This window comes from Siniperca chuatsi, linkage group LG6 (genome assembly GCF_020085105.1).
Source record: "Siniperca chuatsi isolate FFG_IHB_CAS linkage group LG6, ASM2008510v1, whole genome shotgun sequence".
NCBI classification, from domain to species: Eukaryota; Metazoa; Chordata; class Actinopteri; order Centrarchiformes; family Sinipercidae; genus Siniperca; species Siniperca chuatsi.
In genome coordinates, this window is record NC_058047.1 from 5,443,123 (window position 1) to 5,460,305 (window position 17,183).

The 17,183-nt window shown below is 39.7% G+C and overlaps 1 protein-coding gene and 1 non-coding gene across 2 annotated transcripts; both read left to right on the forward strand.

Annotated features, from left to right (window-relative positions):
• Positions 1–4: 4 nt before the first annotated feature.
• trnah-gug lies at positions 5–76 on the forward strand. Its single transcript has one exon. It is a non-coding gene; the product is annotated as a tRNA-His (tRNA).
• A 3,649-nt stretch (positions 77–3,725) lies between these two features.
• On the forward strand, positions 3,726–14,374 carry depdc1a (DEP domain containing 1a). Its single transcript, XM_044200137.1, has 12 exons — positions 3,726–4,167; positions 5,547–5,812; positions 5,936–6,080; positions 6,289–6,413; positions 6,665–6,795; positions 7,051–7,098; positions 7,473–7,610; positions 8,040–9,053; positions 9,933–10,105; positions 10,352–10,528; positions 11,856–12,062; positions 12,596–14,374. Exons 1-12 carry the CDS (start codon positions 4,120–4,122, stop codon positions 12,722–12,724), a joined length of 2,601 nt encoding a protein of 866 aa, XP_044056072.1. The 5' UTR covers positions 3,726–4,119; the 3' UTR covers positions 12,725–14,374.
• The last annotated feature ends 2,809 nt before the right edge of the window (positions 14,375–17,183 follow it).

Sequence of the window (17,183 nt, forward strand, 5' to 3'; positions counted from 1 at the left end):
GCTCGCCGTGATCGTATAGTGGTTAGTACTCTGCGTTGTGGCCGCAGCAACCCCGGTTCGAATCCGGGTCACGGCAGCCTTTTGAGGAGACACAGCCATTTCTACTGAAAGGAGAACTAAGTCTTGACCAGCAGATATAATTACAGTTTAAAAATGTACTTTCGAGGCTTGATGACTTGCAAACCCAAACACACTTTGCAAGTAAGTTAGCTGCTTTCAAAAGTTGATTATTTCCATTTTCTGCTATTTTATACTATACTACTATACTATACATTTTATGCTCTGCTACATGTCAAAGGGAAATATTGTGCTTTTTACTCCACTATATTTATCTGACAACTTCAGTTACTAGTTACGTTACAGATTCAGATTAAAAATACAAAATATAATAAACAAATAAATGATGTTTTATTATTATAGATGAAGATCAGACTTAATTGATCCCCAGGGGAAAATTCACAAGCTACCCAGCAGCATATAAATTAATTAAAATGATCCACCTTTACCAGCTGCAACATTAAAGTGATGCACACATTAACATGTCAATAATTACAATCCAATAACATACTTTCTTCTGAAATGGACCATTCTGCATAGTGAGCACTTTTACTTTTGGTACTTTAAGTATATTTTGATGCTAATACTTTAGTACTTTTATTTAAGCTTTTAATGCAGGACTTTTACTTGTAACGGAGTATTTCCACACTGTGGTATAGCTAGTTATACTTAAGTAAAAGACCTGAGTACTTCTTCCACCACTGAAAATGTTACTTTACTTAAATGCCAGTATTACAGTATTAATGTATTATTTTACATGATGATATTTGTAAAATCGTAGTCTGCCGAGTATCTGTTGCCCAATAAATGTAAAAAGTACAATATTTTTATCTGAAATGTAGTGGATTAGAAGTATGCCGTAGCATCAAATGGAAAGACTCAATAAAAGTGCAAGTACCTCAAAATTGTACTTAAGTGTATAGTACTAAAGTGAAGTTTTCCGCCACTGGGTCCAGTTTTTATGTGTTGTGTACTTGACAAGTGCTTGATCCTGACAGGTAGTTTTGTCACTTTGTTTGCCCCCTGTCTGTTATACTAAGGGGGGTGGAGATCACATTGCTTATAGCATGTGTAGCAAGTTTAGTTGAATGGGCTATGGAGAAATTTTAAACATTAATCAATAATAATAATAACTTTTATTTATAGAGCACTTTTCAAAAGCAAAAGGACATTACAGTAAATAAAATCCACACTATAAAAGATACAATGAGATTAAAACTTTGTACACAGGACTCAGTTTTGCACTCCCAAAATATTTTAACATGCAAGGAGTGGCTAGAGATTTCTAAACAGGAGGTACCCATGATGACCAGCTGGGGGCAGCCTTGCTCAGGCATTCAGTAAAAGCTTGTACAGCGTATTGGTCCAAAATTTACAATGTACAGCTCCAGAATTATGACATAAATCAGGGACATTATAACAAAATATGAATTAAAATACTAACTAATAAAGATATGACAAAACATCATCAACATGTGCTTCACAATGTCTTCCAGAAGAGAAGCGGTTTTAGCACTTTTTAAATGATTGAAATTGTATACATAGAAGTTTTCCACATCAATCTTATATTGTCACCAACATCCATCACCTGACTCACATGCATATGGGATTAAAATAGCACAAAAATACAGAAAAACAATTTTATCGTCACTCAAACTGCCAACATGTAGTATGATGCTGCCTCAATTCAAATGACATAATGTATTTAAGTCAAATACGTCATAACTTACTGTAAATTGCATACCTGTGCAGGTTACCTCAGAATAACACACGTTAAATAACACGTTTTCTTTCTATCAGCTGCTGACATGATACAGACCTAAAGCAATACTTAGCACTACATTTTGACATTATATATTTTGTCCCACTGTATTTCTACACATTCCCCACAGTTCAGAGAGTGGTAATGTTTGTGATAACAGCTTTATTAACCCAAACAGTATTGAATTCTGACACATTATCACTCATCATATCACTTGATCCACTTGTTTTCTCTTCTGAATCCATTTGCATTATGTCTGCCATTAGACTTTAAAAGGCCTCGCAACTTGCATGTTATTAATGTGTCTCTCCATAACTACACATATACTCCTCATCTTGTGTCTGTGTAATTCCTGTTGTGGCTACTCTGCTTTTCACTGAGTTTTGATGAGTAATAAACTACCTCAGCTACTCAAGTGAGTGTAACTCAAACTCTCAAATGGTTCAGCCACCCCCAGATTTTAAGTCCCCCTCCCCCAAAATTAGTTTTTCTTATTGTAACTTCCCTTGGACGTTTGACCGTCGCTGTGCAGAATGATGCATGTGCAGAGTTTGATACTAGAAGCCTGTTTTCACATTCATCTGCTGAAGGGGGAAACTTTCTTTGCACTCACCGTAAACCTGAGTTTAAGACGACAATGTTTTCACAACTGTGAGAATGAAAAATTTAAATGAAGGTTGCTTGCCTATTATATTAATACCATGTTGAAACTTTTGTACACACACACACACACACACACACACACACACACACAGGGCATGAGGCTTAACAATTCAAAGTGTTGTCCTGCAGACTTGCTGCAGGGAAAAGTTGATTAGCTGTTGCAAACAGGCTTCCATTTATACAAAGAAACAGTGATATCAGAAAGAACATCATGTACTGAGGACAGTATGCATTGTAATGACCATTGAGAGGAGAAGTATCAGTTTTGGGGAATGAAGCAGAGACTTTAGCAACTTACAAACAGAGAAAGTGTAGGATTCCTCCACTAGGGTGCTGTCTCCACACAAGGGTGGAATCGTGTGCCAAGAGGCTGGGACCAGCCTGTGCACCACCGAAAGGAGAGCTAAGTCTAAACCACAGCTCCTCCCCACCTCTGTAGAAACCTGTCAGATAGTTGTACATTCTCATTTAAAACTCTGTGTAATGTTAAGAATAGCATTCTTTTTTAGGATGATGGCTACAGATTAACAGCTTGCTGACTGTGGTTTTCTGAATAGATCTTGTACAAGATGCTTTTGATCCTCCAATGCTTTAATAAATGCCAAATTAAAGAATAGCTTCTCTCCAGACTTTTCTTTTGCAAATAAACGAACGCGCTGACACAACTTGTTTTGAAGCCAATCCTGGTCCAATATGTAATTTACAAAAGTGTGATGTGGAAACCTCCAGTGCACATACACTGAGAATAGGTTCTGAGTGAAGCCGAAGACATCTTGCATATTCATAGATTCTAGTTTGTTTTTAATGAGGAAGAAGGAGTAGATGTAATTTTAACAATTTTTAGGTAACTTTTTTTGTGGAAAAACCATATCAGACACAAGTTTCTTAATCCAAGCAGAGCATTTATATATGTCTTACAACATGTGAGGGGATCTTTGAAGCAGAAAGCTGTACTGAGTTTTAATGTCCTGTTTGCAGACATTAGCATGTCTATAGCAGTTGCTTGACTTAACCCCACCCTCCCAGTATCTATCCCTTTGGAAATCTCTCCAACCTCCACTGTCTTTTTGTCTGAACCCCCACCACACTGTCTTTCTACTTTTAACTGATTATTATCCCCACAAAAGGCTTTTAAGACATGCAAATGTAAAATTTCATGTAAGTGTGAGTCAGTGAATACAATGCATACTTGCATTGCTAACACTGCAGCTCCTTGGCTGTTTCTCTACGCAAATTTGAGCACAGCAAACGGCGTTTTTTCGTGTGTGCGCAGGCTGAGAACAGAACGGTGGTCTAAACAGTAAAACACTCGTATCTTCACACCGTAAATACGATTTATTTTTAGATTAATTCTGCTATCTTTCAGTGTCGCACAAATTGTTTTGATTTTTCCACCCTCTTCTGTTCGAGGCTGACGGGATGACCACGTGACCCGCGCGCCGACCAATCCCGTGGCAGAAGAACACGGCTCGTAATTTTGAACAGACGGAGAGCAGCCAGCCAGGCAGAGCTGAGAATCATCAATGTATGCTGCCATTCACAAGCTGGTAGCAAAACATCCACAAACCCTTCCCTGAGTAATGGATATATTTTACCTCTTTTCATATCGGATGAAGTGAAATCTTTTTCTGATAAATATGAGTACTCATATTATCACCCCTGGACCGTACCGAGCCACAAAACTGGTAAGTTAACTGTTTGATAAAGGTCATTAGCTTGCTAGAGTTGGCTAACAGCTAGCTTAATTCAGGCGAGAAATTATCGTCAACGGAAGCGCTATAACCGTTTTCAAATAAACGTTACACTTTCTCGCGGGGTTGACTAAAGTAGCGATATCGAATGGAATTCAGGACCTAAAATAACCGTTGGTTGGTTCAATAACACAAGTGTTTATCGTTGATTTAATGTCGTCTTTCATGAGTTCTTCCTACTAACTTAGCTACCAAAGTTGTTCATTTGTCCAAGACGTGGCTTCTCCTCGAGAGTCAAAATGTTTTAGAAACTATGGCTGCACCTAACGATTATTTTCATTATCGTGAATAGGAATAACCAAGTATTCTTTCCTCTAATCGATTAATCTTTTGGTCTATAAAATGTCAGTTTAATTACTACCATGGAAGATTAAGAAAACCAGAAAATATTCACAATTGAGAAGGTGGAAGGTGATAATTTTTTTTGTTGCTATTTTTGCATATACAAATTACTTAATTTATTAAAAACTAACCTATCAAATTCTTATCCAGCGCCATGCCAATGAATTTCAGTTGCCCTATTTTTTGTAGAAAGCTTTAAAAAAACGATACTAGAAGTATTGACACAGCTTCACCCATAACCAAGTCAGACAGAGACACTGAACAGTAAGTAAGTAAGTCAGAATTTGAACCGAGGAAGGGATGGAAATATGGGTCAGATATGTCTTTGTTCTAGGACTGCAACTAAAAATAATTTTTCATTGTCAATTCATCAGTCTTTTTCACCAGTCTTTCACAATTTCCCAGTTTGAAAACAAGTTGATGTCTAGAAATTGCTTGTTTGTTTTTTTTTTCGGACTAAAGGTTCACAATTCAAAGATATTCAACTTCACGTACTTCCAAGTTGCATGGAGGTGGGAAATAGTCTTAAATGGTCAAACTTCCAGCAGGTCAGCAATACTTTTTGTACAAAGACAAACTTTACACTTACGTCCAGCGATCTTTGACCTGTGGCTCCTGGATGACCCTGAAGAAGGCCACAAGTCAAAACTGTTGGTCTCACAATAAATGTGTTCTTTATACTACAGCTGAAGTTTTGACCCTTTAGGACCAGCAATAATGTATTAACTAATAATTTCAGCACTGCTTTGTTCTCTGTATTGTTTGTCTTGGTTGTGGAGAACTTTGTCATAAAACAGTGCAGTGCAGACAAAGACATCATTATCTTGTTTCCATGCCAAAAAGGTTTGCAAACCTCTAACCAAACTGCACCATTTCATCTCTCTTTCTCCAGTGGTCCTTCAGGTCAATGCTGTAGTTCTGCTGTACATGGACAAGTTAGTCTACTAAACTCTCTTTGTGTCCTCTTTCAGTGGAATGAGGTGACCCGTTTGTTTCGGGCTGGTATGCCCCTCAGAAAACACCGCCAAAACTTGCGGCACTACGCCTCCTGCTTCACCGCCTCTGCCGCTGTGGATTGGCTGCATCAGCTGCTCCGTAGCAACAGCAATTTTGGCCCTGATGTCACCAGACAGCAAACAGTGCAGCTCCTGAAGAAGTTTCTGAAGAACCATGTGATCGAAGATGTGAAGAGTCGCTGGGGAACGGAGGATCTGGAGGACAACAACATGCTGTACAGGTAGGCAGAGTTTTGGAGAAACTTGCTTTTTAGTTATTTAAAAAGACAGAAAAATCTGTAAAAATTGTTGTCGATTGTCCCCCACACAAAATTATGCAGTCCATGTCCTCTCTTTTTCCCCAGATTCCCTTCCACTTCTCCCCTGAAGCCCATTCCCCGTTCAGATCCAGCCTCAGCCCCTGGCTCCATTAAGAAAAGGCCTTCATTCAGGGACAAGGAAGGTTTCTTCAGGTTTAGGAGTATCAAGAAGCATGAGAAGGAGACACAGGTGAGCTAGACTGGACATAGATTATTGTATCCTTGTTATGTACAATTTTTAATCTTAAAAATTAGATGTATACTAATATCAATACCAATCAGTCGCTTTCAAGACAAAATGCCAGTTTACAGTCGCAGGTTTGAAGTACAGGCTAAATGTTAAAGAAAAAATCCATTGTGTGATGGTGGTTCATGCTCTGTCTAAATTTGCCTTCCAGGAAAATGTAGATCCTGCCCTCCAAGCAGGGGGAGAGAATCAGCCAATAGGAGAGCAGCAGGTGCAGAGGAGAGAGTTGACAGTGGCGGATGAACAGGAGATCTGGAAAGACATCACCGTGACCCAGTATAAACGCACACGTTGAACTGAAAAAACCCTTCACCTTTTTGTGTTATAGACATCTGCAGCATGGCTTATTATATTATTACTACATTGAAATTACAAGTGTCACAAAGCACCAGTTTCTTTTTATTCAAATAACCTGTAGAATAAGTAAGAGGAATCTGATACATGAGACCTAAGCCAAGTTTGAAGTCAGAAAGCAGATAGTGAGGAAGATTATTTTGTTTAACTAAAGGTTGTGTGTTGTGTTTCAGCCTGCAGAGGATTCTGGGTGTTGCATCTCTTGATGAAGTTTTAGACCAACGTTATGTAAACCCACATAACATCATTCATAACATGACCAAAGTCAACAAGCATGGAGTGGTCACACTGGACGACAAGACCAGTAGGTTTATATATCAACTAAAAACTTTTACATCGCAAACAAGCACAACATTTTGTCTTCTCTATTCAGCTCCACTCGATACTTAGATTATCTGTACCATGTACACTGCTCACTTTAACAGAACTTTAGTAAAATATAGGCATCAACCACATGACTTACAATTATTAGACCTTTTTTTTTTTAGGTAATACAATCCACAAACACTACAATATACTGTAACTGGCAACCAGTCTGACCTGTTAATCATCTCTCTAGATGACCTTCCACACTGGGTTTTGTCTGCCATGAAGAGCCTGGCCAACTGTGAGTAGCAACAAGCTACTTAGACGCCTCCGTCCTGCATGAACATTGCTAAGAGTCGAGCAATTGGGGGGGGGGGGATTAATTACTTAATTGAATTTGGTCGGTTGCATACTTTTCCAACACCTACAGCTTGACATGTAATTCTGTAATTGCATTTATATTACGTACTGCATATTCACTGGAATCTCATCAGTTTTCAATATAATTAGATCATATCCAATATTCAGTAAAATAAACACTTGGGACTGTTTAGTTAGAAAATTTAAACTCATACATCGGTTTGTGTTGAGATTATGAATGTAATTTTAGAAATCTAAGCTTTCAAATATCCTTCACTCCCATGATAGCTGCAGTAACCTGCTGTTTATTTCTAGGGCCGAAGTACGACAGCGCACAGCCGTCCTATCCCGGCTTTGAGAGAGATGTCTTCAAAACAGTGTCTGATTACTTCTACAGCCTTGCACAGCCTTTACTCACATATGAACTGTATGAACTATTTATCAACGTCCTAGGTAGGTATCGTGGACTAATTTCATTAAGCTCTTAACTGTCACTCCTGACCATGAAACAGCAGTTAAATGGAAGTGCCTTTTTTGCAGTGGATGCTGTTGTGTTACAGGGAAATGATGCTCAAACTGACAGGATTGTCTGCAGGATCTTGTTGCTCAGTCATGTTCACATGCGTGTTTTGACCTCTAACAGAGCATTTGACTGCTAACAGAGGATTTGGTTGCCACTTTTGTTTGTGGAGTCCTAACAGCAATATGAGCAGCTGTACTCTGTGTGTATGCCTGTTATGTGTTGTCTCTGACCAGCTGATGGTTCTGTATGTACAGTAAAGGTTTGAAGTAACTAAACCCTCTCCCTCCCCTTCACTCTCTGCTTGCACTGACACTCTGCCTGCCCCGCTTGGCTCTCTCTTTCTCTGCTTCCGCTCTCAGTGTTTTGTGGGTACGTTGCAGCACCCACGACACACCAACATGGGAAACGCAAGAAGCCTGACCTCCCCTCAGCCCCCCCTCCAGCCAAGACATCTTTCCGCTCCACAGAGTGTCTCCTCTTGTCGCTGCTCAGACAGGGGACATGTGATGAGACGGAGTCGCCAATGACAGAGGTGCTTGGTGGGAAGCTTCAGTCACGGCTGGCAGCGCTGAAAGGAGGCATTGCCAGTGCAGGTGATGGTCAGTTAGGAGGCAGCTGCATGAGCTTGGGTACAGTTGGTTCTATGAGGCCTCAAACCAGGAGTTGCTCACTAGAAACTGTCCTAGATACCTCTGCCCCTCTCACCCGGCAACAGCTATTCCTGTCCAGTGACAGCCTGGCATCCTGCGCCTACAGCAACAGAAGCCAGGATGACAGCCCTGCCACCACAACACCCCACAGTCAAAAAGACTTTACATCTGTATCCAAAGCCACCCCCATTACTTGTGAAAATGCCCCAGGAGGTATAACCAGAAATAGACTGCCTGTAGTTTCTGTCGCAGAACTGTCAGTCACACAGAGGTTGCGCCCCTTGCGGCCACGCAGCATAGGAAGCTGTCTGGACATTGTCATAGAAACCGGGGAGGAAGATGTCATGGAGACCAAGTGGCAGGGCCGAGCAACCAGCTGCCTTAACGTGAACACTACTGCAGACCAGCATCACTCCTCCTCAGCTTCACGTCCTCCCTTGTTGTCCTCCTATCATCCCTCCTCTTCCTCCTATCATCCTTTCTCCTCCTTCTCTTCATCTGCTACGGCCAAAGTACAAGAGTCTCATGCTACTACAGGACCTAGTGGGCCCAGACCCGCCTCAAGTACCTCTAATCTTTGGACGCTCCCTGCACCTGCTGTTGTGCGGCGCTGCCTCAGCTCTCTGGATGTGTCAAAGCCGTCTCGACCTGTTTCACTGTTCAAACCGCCTGTCTGTGTGCCCACCAGCAACTTGCAGCCCCCCCAACCCAAACCTGAGCACAGTAAGACCCTCTACCTGTCTGTCTGTCTGCTTGTCTATTGATGTCTAATCAAACTAACGCCATCTAACATCTAACCTTTACTGGTTTGCAAGGTTTTAACTTAGAAATACAATTCCTGTAAAACTCAAAGGGTGAAGTCGAGATGATGATTTCATTTTTGTGAAATGGTGGTCTGTGTTATTTAACATTTCCAAGGTTTTAGTGAACACACTGACAGAACGAATGAAAGAAAGTACTGGTTCAAGGAACACAGAGCTCGTGTGCAATTTGTTAAATTTTAGTTTTGATAGATTAAGATATGCAGCACGTTATATGTGTCTTGCTTTAGGCAGGTTTTGTTATTTCCTCTCTGCTGCTTTTGATTTTTGCAGTGTATGTTGCTGTTTTGCCAAGTTTTCTTTAAATTAAGTGAAAGAATTTCCAAACTGGACCTACAAAAATACGCTCAATATTTTTCTGTGTCAGATTTACCCACGAGTAGAGAATCTATCATGCAAATACTACAGTAATAGTATTCCCATAACACATTTTATGAGTGGATCTGGGACTGAAATGTCCAGAGGTTCCAGGATCCATGCAGGGCCGTGATGCACATTATACTGTCCTGGATCAGGGCTATGAATTGGGATGCACACTTTTTAATTACAATGCATAAAATGTTATGTTGATAAATCTTACCTTACTCATCTTGCACCGTAGCTGTAGTTGATTAATCTTGTCATCCATCCATCCATCAATCCATTCATTTGTCTTAACTAGTGAATGTGATGTAGCAGTGATGGATGAATGTGGCCGTGAAGCGTGATTCTGCTGTTTGTTTCTGCACTGATTGTACAACAGAATTCACCTGTGTGTGTGTGTGTGTGTGTGTGTGTGTAGGCCTTCTCCATCCCCAGTGTGAGCGTGTAGCCATTGAGGCCCTGCAGCTCTGCACCCTCCTCCTCCCCCCCGCATCCCGCAGGAAGTTGCAGCTCCTCATGAGGATGATGTCACGCATCAGCCAGAACGTGGACATGCCCCGCCTCCACCCTGCCATCGGCACCCGAACACTGGTGATGCACAAAACTGATATGATCTTTTCTTGAGAACTGGCAAACAACCTACATAATTTTCCCCAGTAACACTAATTTCCTTCCTGGGGATCAGTAACATATTATCTTATTGTGCTCAGTTGATTTTTTTCAATCACAGTATGTGTTTTTCTTTACATTTATTCATTTGTTTGTCATAGTGGCTGTTTTGACTGTCTATCTTTATTTACCTGTCTCTCTGTCTGTTTTTTGTGCTTCTCGTTCCAGATGGTTCACACGTTTTCAGGCTGTGTCCTGGGCAGCGCTGAGGAGTGTGATTTGGATGAGCTGTTAGCTACCAGACTGGTGTCATTTCTAATGGACCATCAACAAAGCATCCTCTCAGTCCCAGAGTACCTACTCAGTGCTATAAAAGACCATATACGTTACCTGCACACAGTACAGGTACACCCTTAAACAGTTATAGTACATGCATCCTGGGTGCATATGGACAAATAGAAACCACATACACAAGTAACTCATGCAGTAGTAGGCAATGTAAAACAATATAGAGTATATTTCTAGAAAGTCACCTCAGCTAAATAGTTTGATATACATATACAGTAGAAAAAAACAGGTAAATATACAGTATAGATGTGAACTCGTTCATATACCCAGTATAAATTATGGAAATGTGATGTTAAAGCAGGGCCCAGACCCAATGTAAACCCTAAGATGTTTATCTTCCTTTACTGTGGAATTATCTAATGATTACAAAGTAGACAATAACCAGTCCTTAAAGAGTAACTAAACCCCCAAACCACTTTTTTCAGCTGAAAACCAAAGTAGTAGTGTTGTTCATGGATTCAGGTCCAAATCTTCACATTTTAGTGCAAAGTATTTGAATTCTATATATTGTGTTATAAATATGCATAGCGACTGCCCTCTACAGGTTGAAACAGGCTATTGCAATTCAGTTTTTCTGGCAGGTGACATATATGGTGGCAGCTTTCGTCACCAACCAGCCCCCTGCCCCCTCCTATTTGAAAAGTCACATGTCACATGTTTCACTGCTCTGATTGGTTGTAGGTCTGGGCCTGTGTCCAGTCTGCAGGTCCCTCCAGCGCAACGCACCAGGCTCACGAAACTCAGATCAAACTAGGCAGTGCTGATCAAATCAAGATTCTGTTGCTACATTGCCTGTTTCTTGCCTCAGGTGTTTTCAGAAACACATTTTAGTGTACTGTTTAGCTGTAATTTGAGAGAGTTTGTTGACCAGGCCGCCATTATTTTTTTCCTGCTTGAAAACGGCCCAAGCACCGCCCGTCGCTCAGCGCTACGTAACGTCACGCCACGCGTTTCGCTGCTCTGATTGGTTGTAGGTCTATCCAATTGCGCCCCCTCCCAGCACTGCCCATGTTGATACTTTTTTCACTTCTTCACTTTTTAATTTCAAGGGTAGAGGCTCTTCAGCCAAAACTTTGGGGTTTGTTACTCTTTAAACTTCAAACCCTGTTTCAGTTTGAACATGCCCCCTTCACAAATTAAATTAACGTATTCAAACCCTGACACACCCGCGCTGCCGTAAATGAAAGCAGTGACTGTGACTTAAGAGTTTAAATTTCCCTACAACACTAATCAACACTGTAATCTACTTGCTTGCAGTTAGTTGAGGTAGTATTTCTACTACTGCTACTGCTTTGCTGCATGTTCTCAATCTTTCACACTCCTTACTGTCTACACTGCTGACCGTTGACTGCTGTATTTATATGTCTCTCTCTCCCAACCCCAGGTCCCAATCGATGGTGTTTCTAATGTTGATGGCAGCAATCCAGTTTGCGTTCCAGTACCCATCTACGCATTTTGTCATCAGATTAGCGCCACTGAGTTTGAACAGCAAAAACTGGCATCTTCCCAAAAGGCCATGGAGGAGTTGCTGGAGATCCTGCTGACAGACCAAAAATTAAGTGAGAAGGACAGACGCAAGAAACTGAAGCAGGTAACAAAACACTCCTCTAATGCTCAGTCAGACATTAGTATTTTCACCAGTTTGTCTACCTGTCAAGTCAGACTGGGATCCAGTTCAGCATACTGTATAATATGCAGTTTTACACCATTACCATATTAAGTCCTTCTGCTCCATTCTCTGCTGTCTGAGTGCAGCTCCACTTATTTCAGGTCCTATTTTAACCAGTGTAGGTAGCACATGTATTGTCTGAAAGTAACCTTTAAATGGCTGAAATATCAAATCTTTGTAATGTTTTGTTGACATTCATGTTTGTAACTTATTGTTGAATTGTCATTTGTACCATTTTGCAGCAGTATTTTCAGTGGTCTTCAAATTTCGCAATCATAAGTTTCAACTATGACATAAAGAATAAATTGACACCTTCTCAAAATTTTATTTTTTCTGACCTCAAGTAGTTTAAGGTAATTTATATTATTAGGAAATTTATATTATGTGGACCCTCATGGCTATGTGGATGCGGGAAGTCAATCACTCAATTGTGAGTTTTACTGTCTTTGCTTTAGTTTCAGAAACAGTACCCAGACATCTACAGCCGTCGGTTCCCCTCCTCAGGCTGGGAAAACAACAAGCCAAAGATTAAACCTCCCCTCCTCAACATCAAGAAAACCAAAGCTTTCAGCATCAGGAACTAAACTAACCATTACAGGTGTAACCATTATAGAAGTCACCACATTTATGCCATTTTTGCTGCACTATTACTGCACTGATCCTAAGAGATTTGGAAAATTAACCTCTCTTTGCAGCCATGAACTTTTCCTTGTTACATTGGAAATACTCTTATTCCTGTTAGGGTTCCTCATTCATGTACTAATATGAGTTAATGCAGGTTGGAAGACTTCTACAATGGTAAATGTGTGTATTCATGTCGTGTGAATGTGTGTGAAGTGTGTTGACAGCTGAGTAAGATGAAGGCAGGTAGACAGACAGTTGCTCCTTAGAGCAGTTCACATTAATTAGTGTTCAAATGTAACATGTTTTTATGAAGCAGGGTTTTTTTTTTTTTGTAAAATGTTATGTTTTGGGGGGTTTTGAGTAACATCTGTGTTCGTTTGGACCAGTCAGACTTTCTCTCTTTACCCATTTTATTTTCCCCTCACCTGTCGTCTCTATTGCTAGCTGATACTGACCTGTGTGTGTGTGTGTGTGTGTGTGTGTGTGTGTGTGTGTGTGTGTGTGTGTGTGTGTGTGTGTGCATGTGTGTACAAGTTTTAGAGTTAATTTTGGGAGGAAAAAATATGCAATTCTGAGGTCACTGGTCCATATGGGAATAATTAGATTATAGATTTCTTAATTTATATGAATGATGACATTGGGAGCAGTGCTAGATATGTCTTTGCTTGAAGTGTTTCTTGTCATGTTTTTATAGACTTTACTAAACATTTTATATCATAGAATCTCAAGGTTTTATTTGAAATGCTCTTTAGTCTTTTGACGTTGAACCTTCTTCTCAATGTCCATTCTTGTCCTTTGCCTCTGGTTTTCTTTTTCCTTCTGTTGCTTTCATTTGTGTGGTGTGTGTTTTTAAAGCATTTTTACAGTTATGTTTTAGGTTTTCTCATAGGGGATCTTTTGATTTTCAGAATCTCAGTTTTTCAGTTTCTTGTATTCCTTGTGTTTGTGTGTTTCATCTCAAACCCATCCCTGCTTAGTTTACTGGCTAGAGAAATGTTTTGCACTGGATTTAGGCATTGTGAATGGCCAGTAGGTTTATGCCAGTCAACAGAATGGTTAATTTCTACATATTTAATGCATATTAGACTCCCTATAGAAGGTTTCAGCAGACCCGTATCAAGTTTTGGGTATACTGTTGCTACTGCTTATAAATAAAGCCTCATGAAGTGTTTTTTCAACAACTAAAGCATTAATCATTTGAAAGCAGTGAAGTGGCTATTGGCTGTACCTATTGCTTCTCATGAGAGTAGCTGGTGTCAGATGGCATCCATTAATTTCAGCAATGGATGCTAACAGGTAATTAGTAAACTGCAATACACATTATATATACCCATATTATGTCAAGTGTCTGAGAAAGTGTCTCAAAATGGCAAGCTGTACGTTTATTTAATTTATCTTATATGAAGTATTAGTTCTACCCTGATATGTTTGTCTATACCTCAGTTCAAATAGCGTGTGTATGTCTAACCATGTATACACTCATCAGCAGTGTTTTGGGCAAAGACTTTTACAGAGGGGAGTGTACATTGTAAACCCACAGTTGTACTCTTCCTCCACATTGTTTACTATGCAAACCCCTGGGAAATAAACCTGTTCAACTGTTCTATTTATATGCTTTTGTCCTGTTTCTGTTTGCTATTGTGTGTGAAGTTATGTGCCATGAATACCGTACACATACTGGATATTATATATTATGTATATTGAAATTCCAAAGGGTTGGCAGGGTTTTGCATAACTCTCAAACAGCATGCAGCATTTTCTTTACTAGCTTAATGTTTATGTATAAGCTTCTTGATGCAGTTTGCAGAACAAACACAAACAACTAGGAAGGTTTTAAGTAAGTCCAGTTTAATCCAATTATATAAACTTCTAAGTTGGAAGTTATAATAATGGTTAACATATATGTCCCATAAAAGTGTCCATTACACTGTAAAAATGTCTCTATTGTAAGTCTAGAAGGTCAATATTGAACCAGAAAGTTGGTCTGCAGAAGTAAAGGTTCTATAAATGAGATTCTGAACATTAACATAGCAGCAAATAACCATTTGCTATATAAAGATATAGTGGCGTCCTTAGCAGAGGATGATGTCACACCCCCTCTGCCTGTGTTGTTATTGCAGCCTCTCTGTGCTGCTGTGCATGTATTTTAGTGCATGTGAAACCCTCCTGTGAAACTAAGATGGTGTAGTCCCTCATTCGTCCAGGAGTGTTCTATTGTAGAAAAGGTTTCAGTCGTAGTCATCTGGACACTGTTTTCAGAATCAAGACGTTTCGGCTCCCATCCGGAAGTCATTCTCATTTGGGAGCTGATGGGAGCCGAAACGTCTTGATTCAGAAAACTGTCCAGATGACTACGACTGAAACCTTTTCTCCTGTGAAACTGTTCATCTGTGAGGAGAGCTGTTTCTTTTCTCATCTAACTCGGTGAATTAAGGATTTATTTCATCCAAACCAGAGTTGGTGATTGTTGGAACAGTGGAAAGACTAACAAAGATGGTTTTGGTGAGTTTTATTTTGTTTCTGTAGAGTTTGAATGAAGTGTGTTGAACGATAGTCTGCAAAGTCAAATTATTGTTTTTTTCAATGGAGTCTGGTTGCAAGCAGAGCACTAAAACGACTGGTTCTGATTAAACAAAAAGGATCTTACTGTTTAACAAAAAGGTTTAGCTCTGTAGCGATCCTTTCCATAATGCTGTCAGACACTTTGAGGGCGTATTTGTCCACAGCAGCCATTGCTGAGGCATAGAGCCAGAATATTTTGGTGAACAAAGGGTTTATTTAGACCACACCAGAGTCTGGGATTATTGGAACAGTGGAAAGACTAACAAAGACGGTTTTGGTGAGTTTTATTTTGTTTCTGTCCAGTTTGAATGAAGTGTGTTTTACGATGAGCTGCAGGTAAAATTACTGTTTCTCAATGGAGTCTGGTGCTCCATAGAGCCATTTGTTTGGTCTGAGATGCTGGTGCTCTAGTGCTACATTCAATAATGTCCGCCTGCAGCCTGCATCACATCAAGCCACGCCCCCTTTCAGTATAGTCTGTTAATGATTGGCCCGCTTTTTCTTCTTCTCTACTTTGTCCTTTTTTCCACTGAAACAACTTTTCTGCAGATGTATTTCTGTGCAAAAGATAAATCATCAAAACTTGACAATTATTGTAACGCTAAAAATGATTCTTTTCACATGATACCCACTGATTTCGGTCACAAAAAATGGTGGCTTTCTAATAAAAATCAAAGAGAAAAACCCATGAACTGATATTTATTTACACCATACAACTATGTTTAATGTATACACGAGTCAGAAGTTCATTTAATATTTTCAGTTTAATGAGAAAACTTGATTGGTGGGGAACATACATTATATATATACACACAAGTGCTGGAGCGACTCTCCCAGCTGCTCCCAGACCAGCTGGGGATCTTCTATGAGGAACTTGAGCAAGTTGGAAAAGTTATCTGGGCTGCTCTGCTTGCCCTTTTCCCACCATGAATCTGATCTGGGCAAGCAGCTAGAAAATGGATGGATGGATCTTATGTGACTTAATCATGAAAAATATCAGCTACTTTACTTTATTAATCATAAACAATGATAATGTTTGAGGAGGAGTCATAGCATAAAGGCTAAAATTAAAATTAAAAGTCTTAGTTGCTCAATTTGTTCTTGTTTCCATGAGCAAGAAATTGCAAGGGATCCAGGAAAGTATGACGTAAGCAATTCAAATATTCATGAAAAACTATAAATATTAATACTAAATAAATGTCATGCTGTCACAGATGTCTGGAAACATTTTTGAACTTAAACTCCTATCTTCATTAGTACAAATTGGTATTCAATTTTATTTATATAGCGCCAATTTATAACAGAAGGTCTAGACCGTATTCCTTATAATATTATTTACAGAGACCCAACAATTCCCAACAACAGTGGCAAGGAAAAACTTCCTTTTCTAAAAAAAAAAAGCATGTTTCCACACCAGTAACAGGAAGCCTTATATTAAAGGCTAGCAGTATTAACAGTTAACAGTCCCAGGCTGTCAAAACATTGTATGTTGTCATAGTAAGCAGGCACTAATAAAGCACAGACACAATCTCTGTACTTGTGAAACATTGAAATGAAATGGACAAAATGCAGTCTCCACCCATGGGGACCTCAATTTTTGTCCCCACAGTGACACAAGTCTCCGTGGGTTAGTGTGCATTCAGGTTAAAGTCCCCACCGGGATATATAAACAATATATCCCACTGGGGACTTTATATATATATATATGTTTAATGTACATCAACCAATTTTAAAAAAGTTTACCAAATCTAATTTCCAAGTTGCCGTGAAATGTTCTGAGCACATTTATGATCTCCAGAGGATGAACCCTTTGTATTTTAGACATTCACTTATCTTTCCTGAAGCGCCACCGTCAGG

What these genes read in the sequence shown, in the direction of transcription:
- depdc1a (XM_044200137.1), top strand. Translation starts at nt 4,120, where the DNA reads ATGAGTACTCATATTATCACCCCTGGACCGTACCGAGCCACAAAACTG. An exon ending in CGTACCGAGCCACAAAACTG is followed by an intron (nt 4,168 to 5,546) that starts GTAAGTTAACTG and finishes GTCCTCTTTCAG; the next exon opens with TGGAATGAGGTGACCCGTTT. An exon ending in CATGAAGAGCCTGGCCAACT is followed by an intron (nt 7,099 to 7,472) that starts GTGAGTAGCAAC and finishes GTTTATTTCTAG; the next exon opens with GGCCGAAGTACGACAGCGCA.